This window comes from Phodopus roborovskii, unplaced genomic scaffold, assembly GCF_943737965.1.
Source record: "Phodopus roborovskii unplaced genomic scaffold, PHOROB, whole genome shotgun sequence".
NCBI classification, from domain to species: domain Eukaryota; kingdom Metazoa; phylum Chordata; class Mammalia; order Rodentia; family Cricetidae; genus Phodopus; species Phodopus roborovskii.
The window spans coordinates 4,026,116-4,040,678 of NW_026126550.1; the positions used below are offsets into that span (position 1 = coordinate 4,026,116).

At 41.3% G+C, this 14,563-nt stretch overlaps 1 protein-coding gene across 8 annotated transcripts in view; it reads right to left on the bottom strand.

The window, feature by feature from the left end:
• Myt1l (myelin transcription factor 1 like) overlaps nucleotides 1-14,563 on the bottom strand; it is a 259,766-nt gene that overhangs the window by 48,244 nt on the left and 196,959 nt on the right. For all 8 annotated transcript variants that reach the window (XM_051201288.1, XM_051201284.1, XM_051201286.1 and 5 more), the window contains 2 exons: nucleotides 14,211-14,332; nucleotides 13,261-13,329 (listed from right to left, as the gene is read on the bottom strand). In XM_051201288.1, coding sequence (XP_051057245.1) covers nucleotides 13,261-13,329; nucleotides 14,211-14,332 — 191 coding nt within the window. The remainder of the gene's footprint in view (nucleotides 1-13,260; nucleotides 13,330-14,210; nucleotides 14,333-14,563) is intronic.

The window sequence follows — 14,563 nt, forward strand, 5'->3', positions numbered from 1 at the left end:
GATCTGAAGTGAGTTTGACGGGCTGATGGGCATTTTTATTTGATGATTTTAAACCTGATTTGCAAGTCTGATATAAGAGTCTTAAAATTGTACCATATTAGACAAGAGTGAGAAAAAGACATATTAGGAAATGGAATTCTTTTATCTTTGAAATATTTTGATCTTGGTTGTTGAAGTTTCAAATGTAAAAAGTTTTATTTTAGTCCTTGTTGGAACTGGGTTAAATCTTAGAGTGTTAATCATCTTGGTCATTTTGCCCTGATACCACTGTTCCTTCCCTCCAAATGATTTAAGGGCTTGTCCAGTTTGGCTCTTCTGTTACTCGGGGCTGGTTCTGGTCTCTCTGTGTGGCAACTTGAGGTCACTGAGCTAACACACACACAGCTCTTCTGGGCATGAAGTGCATTCCAAGTACTGTGCAGAAATCACTCATTTGATCTTTGTGATGGGACAGTATGCTGGCACTGCAGTCAGTTGGTCTGCAGTGGAATGGAAACGAGAAAGTGGAGCAGCTCAGGAGGACTACAGGCATAAGATAGCCAAGCTATGGTCTAACTTTGGAAGTCTGGATTTTGGCCTGTGCTGACCTTGGCTCTTCTTCCTGGCCCACTGCAGCCTTCAGCTGTAGGATTCAAGCCAAAAATGTTCTTGTCATGGATAGATGGGGATGTGATATTTCCCACATCTCTAGGCCTTTGAGGAGAACTTAATAATGCAATTTAAACAACTGGACTAAAATTTTAAAGGAAATACCCAGAGGAGAAAAAAAAGTAATGGAAACTATCTCTACTTGGCCTCAGCAGCTGCTCTCTTTGATGCCCATGTGGTCTGAAGTGGTTTCTGTGGCAACAACTGTGGTCATGAATAGAAGGAAGAAAAAGGAACATTTCCCCAGTGAGATGTCATAGACTCCAAGGCCACCCAAAGATAGGTATCAGGTACTCTAGCATCATCCTGGAAGTATTATTTAACAGAACTACAACTCAACCATAAACTTGGCACCATCATTTGTGTAGAGTTCCCTTGGGAAAAGTCAGAGTTAATCAACCAACTAGAAGTGGAAGTTTGCTCACCCACTAAAGTCCATGCAGTATCCAGTGTGGTTAAGTACCATGTGGGTTCTGGGTGTACAGCACTGGACAACAGAGCCAAGTACCTGAATCAGGAGTCCTACCTTCTACTGAGTTATCAGAGACCTTGCCCCATACAGGTGAACCTAAACTAAAAAAAAAAAAAAGTGTGTTTTAATCTAAAATGAAATGAGCAAACAGAAACAGAACAAGAACACCCAACGTACACACATTTTAGTGTTGGGTGACAGGCTCTGGGATGAAGTATACACTCAAAACTATTTAACTTTTAAGCAGAAAAGTTCTAACCTGCTTGCTTTTTAAGCATAATAAATGTGTGAATGATGGTGGAGAGTAGAGATCTACTGGATGAAGCTGAAGGAAGATAAGAGCCTGGAACTTTGAACTAGGATGCAGGGCTTGATGAGAGAGGACAGAGGGCAGAGCCAAGAGGTTATTCAACTCACCTCAGGGTAGAAGGAATGCTCAGAATACCTGAATTTCCATCACACTGCTCCCATAAATACCCCAGTTCTTGAGACTTGGTAAGCACACACGAGTTTCAATGTAAAGATGACAGAGGCTGATTCCAGGAAGTCTCAGCTTCCTGCTCTACAGAGCAGTTCAGGCCAGCTCCTCAGAGGAGAAGAGGAGTCATGCCGTATCGCTTCTTCACATGTTAAAGACTGCTTTCATTTTGGTAAGGAAGTCACTCTGCTGACTTCAGTTATCTTGTCTGTGCAGTGATACACTGTAGATGAAGACCTGGATATAATGCTGAAGGGCAAGTAGGTTTTCTTGTGGACAAGGACACTTGGACACAAGGAACTTCCATTCCAGTGTTTGATTTAGTAATCAACAATGTCTGTGCATCTCCACTCTTTTACTCAGTAGTTGTTGGTCTTGGTTCAGGGCTGAGATAGTTATGTGGCAGTAGAATGTGGTGTAGCATCATTCTGTATATGCCATCATTTTGTCATCTCCTTGTGACACTGCACCTCAGTTCCACTTGCATGCCACTATGACCAGTGATCTATCCTGTGTCCCTATACAGAAGGCAATATCATCATGATGACCATATCTTGAGTCTATTTCCACCCAGGCAACAAGATCTTGGTGAACCTCCTGGGTAATCTTTTCAAGCTTTATCATCTGGAAGTGGCTAGAATTCTCTAGACTGGCTAGTCTGTGTATTGACTCATCCATTGCTTTCAACAGTTTTTCAAAAATTCTCAGAAGTCTCTCAAAATTGAGTTGTACAGTAAGAATACTTTCATTTTGCTCATTAATGACTTATTAGTCCTTGGATGTATAACAATGGGATGAACATAGGGGAGAATGATGGCCACATGTATGTCTTAGGCCACAGATGACTACAGAGTAAGAGGACAAATGCTGTCTACTGGGAGAAGTAAGAAGTCATAGACTCCTCAGAGTCTATGAGTGCAAGATGATGAAGGATGCAGTTGATGGTAGAAATCATGCTGCTGTGTTTTTGTTGATGGGTGAGATGATGATAAAAAGAAAGCTGTGAAAATCATTTCAAGGAAATATGCCTGCATGGCAAGGGGACAGAGTATATCATACCATTTCTCAAGGATACATACAATTTAAATGGCTACTTGAAGAATTGAGGGGTATCTGCAATTCCTTACCATCCTTCAAGACTCAAGGTGAAATATTCTGAAAATGAGCATCTGCCTTTGTCTTTTGGGGAATCGCCACCACTTTCCCTTGTTCTTGTACCCTACATGTATCAGGTAGTAACAGACTTAACTCTGGTGGATATTAGTCACCACAAACGCTGAGGCTGCCAATGTTTGATCTACTATTCCAATAATAAATATCCACAAAGACATTCCTTTCTACTCTTTCTTTCCTATGGTTTTGATGGTAAAGTTTCAGTCTGAGAGAGAATCCACAAGGTAGACTAATAAGAGTACAGCTGGTTTCTTGGCCTGCTCATACTCACTCTTCCCTTGTGAATTAAAGAAAACATAGGGTTAAACAATACCCACACAATCCCCAGTAGTTTAGGGGCCTCAGAGAGTCAGCCAGAGGTCCAATTTTGATTTTTGGAACTTAGTTCTATCTACATATGTGCTGAGAAGAAGGAAGCTGGTGCTGCACCAATACCCACTGTCTCCTGGGCCTGTATTTCTGGGTCACATTCCCTCCCATTTGCTCTCCTCTGTTCCAATGCCTACTCCCTACCTCTATGGAAATCCTCTTCTTTTCTGCCACTAGAGGGATTTGGGAAAGCCACATCAGGCAATGTGATTTTTTTCCTGAAAGCTCTTCAATGAAGATTCACTAACTTTTAGTGAATTCAAATGCTGTATGTTCTGGGACCTTCTACTTGCCCCCTGCAATGACTTTGTTGGCATGCTCAAAGTATGCAGGGAGTGTCTACCTGGTGTCTACTTGTGGTCTTCCAGATGTCAGAAGTGAGGGATAAGAGTGTGTGTGTGTGGGGGAGTTGTTTATGCACTGTGACTGAGAATCTCCTAAAACCAGGTATGACACATAAATCACTACCTGTGGTACATGTCACAGTTTTTGTCAACTTGATTCAAGCTTAGACACCTGGGAGGAGGCAACCTCAACTGAGAACTGTTTCCATCATGTTGGCAATTTTCCTAATTGATAATTAGTTTAGGAGTGCTCAGCTCACTGTGGATGATGCCATTTCTGAAGAGAAGGCCTTGACATATAAAAATGATAGCTGATAAAGCCAGGGGAAAGCAATCCAGTAATAAGCATTCTTCTGTGTTCTTTGAGTCAGTTCCTGCCTCCGGGAGCCTGTTTGAGCTCCTGACTTCCTTCAAAGATAGGCTATAACTTCTAAGTTTTTTAAATAAACCCTTTCGCCCCCAAGTTGCTGTTAGTCAGCAATGGAAATGCTAACTAGGACACATGGCATGCCCTATAGCATACTTGTGGTTAGGATATACTTGAAGGAGAAGAGCATCACATTCCAGACAGGCAGATGAGGCAGGAGCCCTCACCAGTGACACTTGCAAAAGCAACATTGGGCACCAGTGTCTAGGTTTCTCGCAATGCTTTCTTAGCATGAAGCTTTGGAAATATGCCCCTATGTTATACAACTCCTAATATAAGGACATGAAAGGTACATTAGAAGATTCTGAGTAATCAAAACACTAACATTTGATTATTAATACTTTTTCTTGTCCTTGCTGTATCATTTTTAAATTTGTATTAGTTTTATACTCAAAGAGTAATTTGAAAATCCTTGATTAACAAATAGTGTGTTTTCTCCCTCAACTGTGATGCATGCCAGTAGTTGGTAGTTTTATACACTTAGTTAATTCTAGATTACTCACGCAAAACACCATGGCTAAAGAGACTTTAAAAAAAGAGTGTTTCTTTTGGGGTTTATGGTTCTGGAGGACTATGGCTGGGGAGCATAGCAGCAGGCAGGTAGACATTACATTGGAGCAGTAACTTAGAGCTTACATCTTGATCTACAAGCAAGGCCACACCTTCTAATCCTTCCCAAATAGTTCTACCAACTGGGGTTCGTGTATTTAAATATATGAGTCTACAGTTGATATTTTCATTCAAACCACTATATTCTATCCCTTTGCCCCCATAGGCTCATGGCCATATCTATTGCAAAATGCATTTAGTCCAACTTCAAAAGTCCCCAAAGTCTTTCACATACATTGTATATTTTAAAATCTTAATCAAGTTAACACTTAAGCATTACCAATACTTGATAATATGAAGACAACATGGAGGATGGAGATGAAATGAGAAGCAGCTATCCATGCTGTGATGGTGCTAGGGTTGGGGTAGAGTGGGATGGGGCCACATGAACATGCCTACCCAAGTGTCTTCACAGGCCAGCCAACTTGCATGTCCCCTTACTTCCTATGACACTGATAGTTATTTTAGGACCAAGGAAATGCTTCAGGGAGTAATTTGTTTGCTATTTGATCCCTGGAACTCACAGTGGAATGAGAGAACTGATTTTACATTGTGACCTCCACAAACATGTATACACACAAATACATACATACACATACATGTGCACACAGAAATAAAAACACAATAAAGAGAAAGCTTGATTAAAAGGCCATGTGTATTTGCATTCTAAACTCTACAGAAGCAGCATAACTTAAACATGAATGAAAAGTGGGCCATGAGCAGCATTGCCTTTTTCATGCAGAGCTGTGCTTAAACGAAGACTTATTTTATTACTGGCCAAAGCAAGCTCTGAAAGGGGATGTCCAAGATCTGAATGGAAGGGTGAGAAGATGCCTGACACAAGCAGCAGATGCATTTGACAACCTCACTAGAAAGATGCCCAAAGCCCTTTACCACAACTGGTTAGCTCAAAGCAGACTTTTGTACATGCCTGAAAATAATAAAGTGGGACAACAAAAACCAAAGCTAAAAGAACTGAGCCTACACTCTGAGTTATGAATTACTCTCTTACAGCTCCTAAGCAGTAAGTTTTCCATTTATTTTCCTATGTGGCATGCAAAGATTTCCTCTAATAAAAGTAATACCATGTAACTTAAGTCATCACCCTGGAACAACATACAAATAAACATTAATCTATTGCCATAAGTCACTGACAGTATAACAGAAACATGGAGGACTAAGGTGTTGAACAATGTAATTAGCTAGTAAGCTGCAGAAATAAAATACTCCCACATACATATTGATTAGAATATAAACTAAATAAGGAAATGTAGAAGAAGCAGAAGATGGATCTCACTTGATCTATGTGGGTATTTAGATTAATAAATTCATGCTATGTAGCTGAGAATGGCCTTGAACTCCTGACCCCTTCTGCTTCTATCTGCTGAATGCTGGGATTATAGGCATGGGCTACCATTACGCTTTATTAATGCATTGGTGAGGAAGGAACCCAGGACTTCATATATGCTAGGCAAGCACTCTACAAATGGAGTGAAATTCTCAGGCCCAGAGATTAATAAAAATTAAACACAACTAAGAATTTAGCCCTCAGGCACAGTAGCCTAATACAGGCGGTTTGTGTCTACTATGTGATTCGGGTGTACAATGAACCCTCTGTCATTCCAGAAAGTTCTGTTGGAGAGTATGTAGTTACTCATTTCATAGTCAAATTATATTTTCAACTATTAGAAGGCATTCGCATTGAATCCCCTCTCCACACACACACCACAAAGATCAAGTGGGCAGAGCATATCAAATCACTTTCTATGATTAGGATGTTCTTCTTTTCTCTTTACAGGGACTCAGGAGTTTATACATCTTAATTGTAAATACAGGAAATTTATGAACTTGTGGTACTCAGATAATGTCAGATGGAGTCAAATAAGATCAAGCAGTGAGAAGAATGATCTGTAAAAATGCAGCAAAGGACCAGAACACATTATAAGTGAGTATTGTCAGACTGTCACTCTGGGAGAGCACAGGCCATGGTTAAGAATAAGTGGTTAAGCATATCAGACATGCAGACAAGCTAACTCCAATGGTGATTCCCATTTCTCTCATGAATGCAAGCAGTCTCTGCCTTATCTGTCAAAAAGTTCCAATACAGAAAGAGCTGGAAGAGAATCATGGCTTCTCCTGAATAAGTTAGGAAAACAATTCTCCAAAATTCTTGTTAATAAATTCTCAAAGGGAACATCTACTTTATTTACAATTTTGCTCATTTTTCTCGAGAAAAACTATAGGTTAGTGGAGTCTCTACAAGATTAAAACCTCAGATTTACAATTTAAGTCCAGCATAACTGCCTAAGACCAATTATGCTCTCTGTCCCAGGGGCTTGCACCTCACTCTGCATGGGGCCTGGCATCTGGTATGGACCCAAAGTCCCAGAATTGTAAAGACTCTTGCTTCTCAGAATCATCACCCAAGAGGAGGCAAGCATGAGACAGACATAGGCTCCTTTCTAGTAAGTAAGAGAGGCAATGAAATACGAAGAGTACTCAGACAACTATGTTATGAGAGGAAAATGTCTAGCACAATAATCACAAACTGTGTATGTGTGTTTGTGTGTAAATTTATATAAGTAAATTTATACTTATAACAATAAAAGTTTAAATTTATTTAAAATACTTCTAAAAGTACACACCCAAAATTAAAAAGAATACCAAGTTTTCGTTTGGCTAGTTTATATCAAAAACATTATATAATTTCAAAACATTCTTTTCAAATAAGAAACAGGCAGCATTGTTCAGTAGTTTTTGGTATCTGAATTGAATGCTTCATAATTTCTATGTGAGGTGAGAAGTGTGCTCCCAATTTTACTCAGCATTTAAAGTATTCCCCGTTTGTCATGATGGAAACTTAACAACTACCAAGTTAGCTCTACATGAAGGATGGAGAGCAAGCTCTCTCCTGTGGAGGAAGAACCCCAAACTTCCCTCTCTGAGTCCAGGCTAGCAGGTGAATTGCTTCAGTGAAAAGATATTCACAGTGGGTATCCAGGAAATGCAGCCAATTAAAGGTGAGCGGGATGCCAGTGTCTGCTGGAGCCAGGCTCTCTTTCATGAACTTGCCTGGGAAGGTAGGTCCCACTGAGAATGCCAGGAATGGCTTAATTTTGCTTGACTTTTTTCACTGCTGTGTAAGTCTTGGGGAGATTTTGTCTGTGTTTGTTTATTTTTGTTTTGTTTTTAATAGATGGTGATGGAGTTAAAAAGATGGCTCAGCAGTTAAGAGCAGTTGCTCTTCCTTGTAACCCAGATTCTGTTCCCAGCATCCACATGGTGGCTCACAATGGCCTATAATTCTAGTTTCAGGGGCTCTTATACTCTCTTCTGGTTTCCTTGGGTATCAGGCACACACACACAGTACATACGCATAATAGGTGAAAAACACTCATACATATAAAATAAAAATTTTAAAAAAGATAAAATGCTAGTGAATATTTTAAGGACTTAATTTTATGTGTAAGATGGAGCTGAGGTTTGAAGGTGGGCCTTCTTAGGCTGGCTAAACCTGCTGCCCCTCCAAATGGTGCCAAGGCATCTCCCACAAGCACAAGCACAACAACAGTTCAACTCCCATCCTGTCTTGAAAAGCACCTTCCTGTCAAGGATGGTTGTTATTGGTTTCCTACGAGCAGTCATTGTTTCAACACTGGCCCACATTCTGATTCATGATGGTTACATATGCCCTGGCCATGTGGCTGCAGACCCAGGCATGGTAGAAGGAATGCTAGAAGGTAGGAGTTATCTTTCTAACACATGTTCCTTTTCCTTTCTGTGGGGAACCAGAACACAGGACAGCTACTGGATCCAAACTCTCAGGCTTGGCCAAGCCCAAGCCATCATTCGGCTTTCTCCAGGAGTCTCTTGTGGACACAGTCTCCTCAATCCTTCTGGTATAGTTCTGTCTCTGGGCATTACCGTTCCAGGATATTGCTTATGACTCTGACAGCTAGTGAATCTTAGTACTACATCTTTGCTGTCATCTCTAGTTGTCATTCCTAGCTGCATCCTCTTCCCTGGGTTGGTCAAATTATTTGTAGTAGAATAGAATTGTTGCTCATGACACACTTTTTGGTGGGAATGTACCCCCAACATTCATTATTTGCTAAGTGGCCTGGACTGTTCCCACGAATATAGCCCAAGTTTACCTGATTCTCTGGTACTTTTTTGGCTTTTCACAATAATCTAGCACTCCCTTTCTTGTCTAGCTTGTCCTTGATCCCTGGATTAGTGTAGTGATTCCCTTTGGTCTGCTGTAAGAACATGAACATGGCTTCCTGTGAATGGAGGGGTAGAAGTTATATCTTATCTCTAGGTACAAACTGAATTATTTTTAAATGGCTGAACAATTGCATGGATGAATGAATGAATGAATTTTACTCATTCTGAGTAATCCCTTAAAATACCTTCTCATGGTTGGCACTTCAGTATAGGAAGCCTATGAGCTCATGGGTTTCTAGACTGTCTTCATTTCCAAAGGGACCCTAGGATTTGAGGACATGGATGCCAGGGGGCCAAGGTGGCCAGGGGAGCTTTGGATATAAGAGTTAAATGAGGAACATATGAGAACTGTGATGATTCACACTGCAAAGAGCAAGCAGTCACAATAGAAACCCATGATAAAACATGCTTAGAGAACACACTGTGTGGACATGTTAGCTATAGCACATCAGAACATTCTACACAGGCTTTCAGATTTCATACTTCTTCACACTACCTAACTCTGTACCTGTACAGTGTCCTTTCTTTTCTATTCTCATCACCATCATCTTTTTCTTGACAGGGTCTCATTGTATAGCCCAGGGTAGCCTTGAATTTACCATCTTCCTGCTTCAACAGTCTGCTGAGATTATGGGTATGTGCTACCACATGTCTTAAAGAATATGATGTTATTTTTTCCCATAGATCTTTGAGTGAATGAAGTTCTTATTTCAGTGACTTTTCAAACAGGAAGGGATGTTGCCATTTCAAAATCATCAATTACCCTTGTTCATTTCCCATTTTTTGCTGGTGAATGTTGTCTAAAGACCCAGGGATTGCTGGACCTTGACACTGTTGGTTATATTGACATCAACCAAATGTCTACTGAGATATCCTAGTGATAGTCTAGGCTACAGATAAGTAAACTGAGGCACAGAAGAGATGACTTTCTGATAGGCTAGAGGCTCTGCATTTCATGTTACATGTTCATGTTCTTCATGAAAAGAACAGGTCTTGATCATGATGTTTACTTTCCTTATATTACCTGAATCTGAGTTCTTACTCTGGGAACTTTACTATAATCTGCATTGAAGGAAATAAGGCACAAACACACAAGAGAGCTAAGCTGTGTCTGGAGAACTCTGAGGTGTGTGTAACAGATCTCTACTCACTATTTATGTGGGTTGGGACATGTGTAGTTATAGGAGATTAAGATGGATGTTCCCACTTACTCATCCCACCCACCCACACGCCTGCAGAAGAGGGAATGGAAAGAAGAATCAGGGCAGGGAACTCCCAAGGATACTTGTCATGGTATAGCATTCAGGCTATGGTCTCTCCTGTGGCTTTATGCTGGATCCTAGCAGTTTATAATGGGGAGGGTTTTCCACATGGCATGAACATACATCAGAGGGGCAGAGAGGAAACAGGTCTTTTTGCTTCACCTCTTTCACAGGGACTCACACTTCAGTTTATTAGTTACTGATTTGTATATTCATTTGCATGTGTATGGTTAAAGCCAATTACATACACTCTAATTTTAGAATTCCACTATATCTGGCTGAAGTATAAATGGAAGCCTGTTTAGTTGGGGCTATGGTAAGCAAGTCCATGGCTCCTGACTGAAGCTGGTTTTCTCAGCTCAGACTGGTAACTGAGATGGCTAAAACCCCACATAGACCAGCATCTGCCAGTGTTTGACATTGAACATGACTCCCATTAGGAAAGGTCCTTGGACAGGAGGCTGAGGCTCTTCAAAGAGGCCACAATGCTATGGCTGCCTTTCATGTGTCACCCTTTGGAGAATTTTAGAAAATGACATTTCAAAATGAGAAAAGTAGCTTTAGCATCATGTTTTACATTAGGATAGCTCCTCCTCAAAAGTCACCCTACTTCTTACAGTTTGATTCTTTGCTACTTGTTGCCATAATCTCACAGCCAGGGTGGGTAGGGAAGTACTTGGTTGAACAGTTTTCTCCTCTCTGGCCCTCAAGTCTCCCTCCCTCCAGGGCATGTGATAGGCGTAACAGAGACACAAGGGGCCCAGTAGCCACTCCGGAGTGTTGGTAAGATTCATGTAACATTTTAATGCACCTTTAGTTTACACATTGTACATAATTAAGCACAAAATCATTGATTTATTCTTAAAACTATCCCATAGTGGCTGTTCTAGATAATGAGTAGAGTGTTGCCTATGAAGTCTGAGAGTTTTTTTGTCAATGGGTTTTTTAGACATCTTTCTTGTTCATGGCTAAGAATGTTCTTTTAAGGGTCACCTATAAAATTTAAGTATTGGAAATTATGAGAGGAAGTTTTCTTAAACAATCCATGTGGTAGCTGAGGTTTTTGGGACCCAGTCCTTAACATTATAATTGGTAAATAGAGAGTGTTAAAAAAAAAAAAAGAATAATAACCAGGGATTCAACTCAGTTTCTCATTCAGGTGAGATGCTACTGTATAAAACTGACCAAGACTTTCAGGAATATCAATACACTGAGATAATCATGATTACTCTAAGCTGCTGTACAACTTAAAGAGGAAAACTCCCCAGCAAACCTTCCTGACTTCTTCAAAGAAGTGATGGGCTGAGAGTCTTCAATGAAAAGGCTGAGAGAAAAGGCTATCATAATGGTCTATTTATTTATTTATTTAGTGTGCAGAGGAGATACTTTCAAGGGAAAAAAAACGGCTGTTTAAATTGCAGTCTCTTTAAAGAAGACACGAAATCTTTAGTTTTGAAGTTCCATTAACAGAAACAGATCATTTTAAGAAATTAGTAAAGCTTAGATTTCCCAGCAGGGGTCAAGCAGAAAGGGACTTTTTGCAAAGACAAACATAGAAAACGCATATAAATTCTAGACCAGGCAAAAGTATCTGTTCTCTGGATGGTACAGCTTCCTGGCAGGAAGGAAAAAGGAGGGTGCTGACCAAGACTACACTGTCGGGAGGAAGTGAGTGCAGCTCCTCCCCTGAGGTACTGATGAGAGGACCAGCCATCTTCCAAGATGAAATGAAGCCAGGGGAAACTGTGGGCTGCAGAAACAGCAGGTCTGCCTGAGATTTTAGATGGCTGAAAACACCAAGCTCAACACTAACAGATGTGAACTACACTGTCAGGAACATGTTCTGATCCCACGTCTCAAAACACTAAGTAGTCAGAGTGCGCCAGTAGAACAAAAGCTAGTTTCTTGTTTACAGGTGGCCGGTTGCAACTGGAGGTACACCAGGCCTTTGCAAAGAGTTCCTCATCAAGAGAGTCAAAAGAATGCTGCCACATCCTGATGTGCTGGCCAAGATCCAAGTGCAGTTGGTCACGTTCTGACCCTGAGGGAAATGTGGGTTGAAGTCATGACAAAAACATGCCTGAACAAAGCGTGCCAGATTGTTGCTCCTAAGGGCTGTTGCTTTGAGGTGCTAAAGCTATTTGTCCATCAGGCACTGATTTAAACGCTGCTAGACTGTCAGACAAGAGGAAGCCCTCCAGCTGCTTACAGTTAGTTCAGGAAGACAACGGCAAGGCAAGAGTCCTGCAATTGGCAGGAGGGCTAGTTCAGGAAGACAACGGCAAGGCAAGAGTCCTGCGTGCGACAGGAGGGCTAGTTCAGGAAGTCACTGAACATGAGCAGGTGGTCTATGGCACTAGGGCCCTGGACAGGGAGCCTGAAAAAAATGACATGGGCGTCAAACAGAAGGCTGCACTCAGGTCACCCCTGGACTATGGAAATGGGGGCGAGGGACAGGATGGTGGGGAGAGGGCAGTATCTTCCCAGCCAAGCATAGGGCACAATGGTAGGAAACAACAGGTAAGCAAAGGCTATAATTTGAGGGGCAGTTGCTGAGAGCATGCTGTGCTGTCCAGTTTGGCCTTTTATCTTTACAGACACCTCAAATTTCACACTGATGGGAGTGGGTAAGGTTTCCATGCTCGTGTCATACTTTCACTGGCTCCTTCTATGGTCTGCTTGGAACCGAGTTTGGTATACTTGACTGCAAAGGAAAACAGCTCCAGTCTGCTGGTGCTGGCACTGAACTCGGTATTACCAGATTTATATTTAAAAGTTACAGTGCAGAGGAGGGGAGGGCAGGGAAGGGGAGAGGAGTGGAGAAGAGGGAGCTATGGCTATCGTGTGTGCACGTGTGTGCGTGCATGTGTGTGTGTGTGCCAACACCAATCAGATCCTGAGCTGTACCACCACTGGCCTGGGCAGTGTTCATAATGAAGAATACAAGTTTACCAAACTGGCTGTTACCAGGTAGATTATTATCCTCAGCGTCTATTTGTTCAAAAATGTTATGCAGCAATTTTCTGAAAGTTTGAATAACTCTGAAACATTTTTCCCTGGAGTGCATGCATATCTGAAGGCAAGAAATTCCAGATATAAAGGCTACGACACAAAAGAATTAGAGACTATCCAACTAAATCAGGCACAAAGGAGACTCCTTCACAGACAACTCACTTTCAAACAGCACACTACTTTCTGTGAACTAACAGCAAAGGGATTTTTAAAGGAGAGTTAGTCTCAGGAATGCTTACTTGAGCTCTTGTGAACTGGTAGCCAGCATACTTCGAATGCTTTTGTCCGCCAGGGGGCAGCCAGACAGACTGTAAGACAGGCCAGGAGACACAGTAAGTGAACCCCTAGGCAGCAGCAGTGCTCAAACAACACAACACAAAGTTGAAAAAAAAAAAAAAAAAAAAAAAAAAATCAATGCAGAAGAGCAATGGGTCAAGTGCTGTGTACTGAATTTTTATATTATTAATGCATCAAGCATATGTTTAAGAAAGCATTTCTGTTTATAATCATTTTTTAAATCACAACAAAATATATGCTCCCTTTGGTTTAAATGTTTGGGAAGAACTTTGTAAATTTAGTGGTCTAACAGTCATTGTGTAACATGTAAATTAGCATGTTTTTGAAGGGCAGCATACAGCACTCAGAGGGTTGACACAGAATTCAACATTTGTACTTTGACAGCATTGTTGAGGTAAGCTGAAAACAATAAATTGAAGAGACAGAATCCACCATGAGAAAAATGAAGTCACACCTTCTGTGTGAGGTGTAATTACCAGTCACATGACTACTCCCATCACACCCTGGAGTTGGACATCTGCCACCAAACAAAAACAAAGACAGCCAGAATAGTAAGTATGTTTTGTTTTTTTTTTTTAAAAAAACTTTAAAAAAATTTCATTGTTTCCAGTTTAGCTGCAATGTCTGCAAGGGGAGTTAAGAACCCTGGAGAAAGCTGCAAAATGCATAGGGTTAAATGAAATGACAATTTCTCATGGTAGAGCGCCACTGAGAACAAGCAGGTGCAAGGTAGCCTCTGGCTCTGCTCAACTGCCATCTAGAGATTCCCGGGCCACCAACGTACATGCTCAAATGGCAAAGCATATATACGTATATATACATGTCTTTGCTTTGTAAGTAAGCCAGGGAGGGGAGGGTTAAGGGCCAGTGTGTCACCTTACGGTGTGCTTACGTTATTAAGTCCTTTTTGCTCTCCTTGCACTGTGGGTACTTGGGTTTGGGGCTTGGGATGGTCACCTCTCCTGGATACCTTCTTTCTTCCAGGGCCTCCTGGAATGGGTCCAAGTCTTCTGGCTGTAGACAGAACACAGCTTCAGAGCCACACACAGCAACAAAACTCACCAGCCCAAGGTTCACTGGCTGCAGGGTTTCCCTGTCTGCTCTTCTGCCTCTCTTATATTTAAAACCCAAATGGATCTTTGTTGTGAAACATAAGATGAACTGCCCACAGGCTGCTAAGATTTTACAGGGCTCTTGTTTAGGACCAGTGGGTGTTCTAAAAACCAGAGGAACCACTTCACCTTG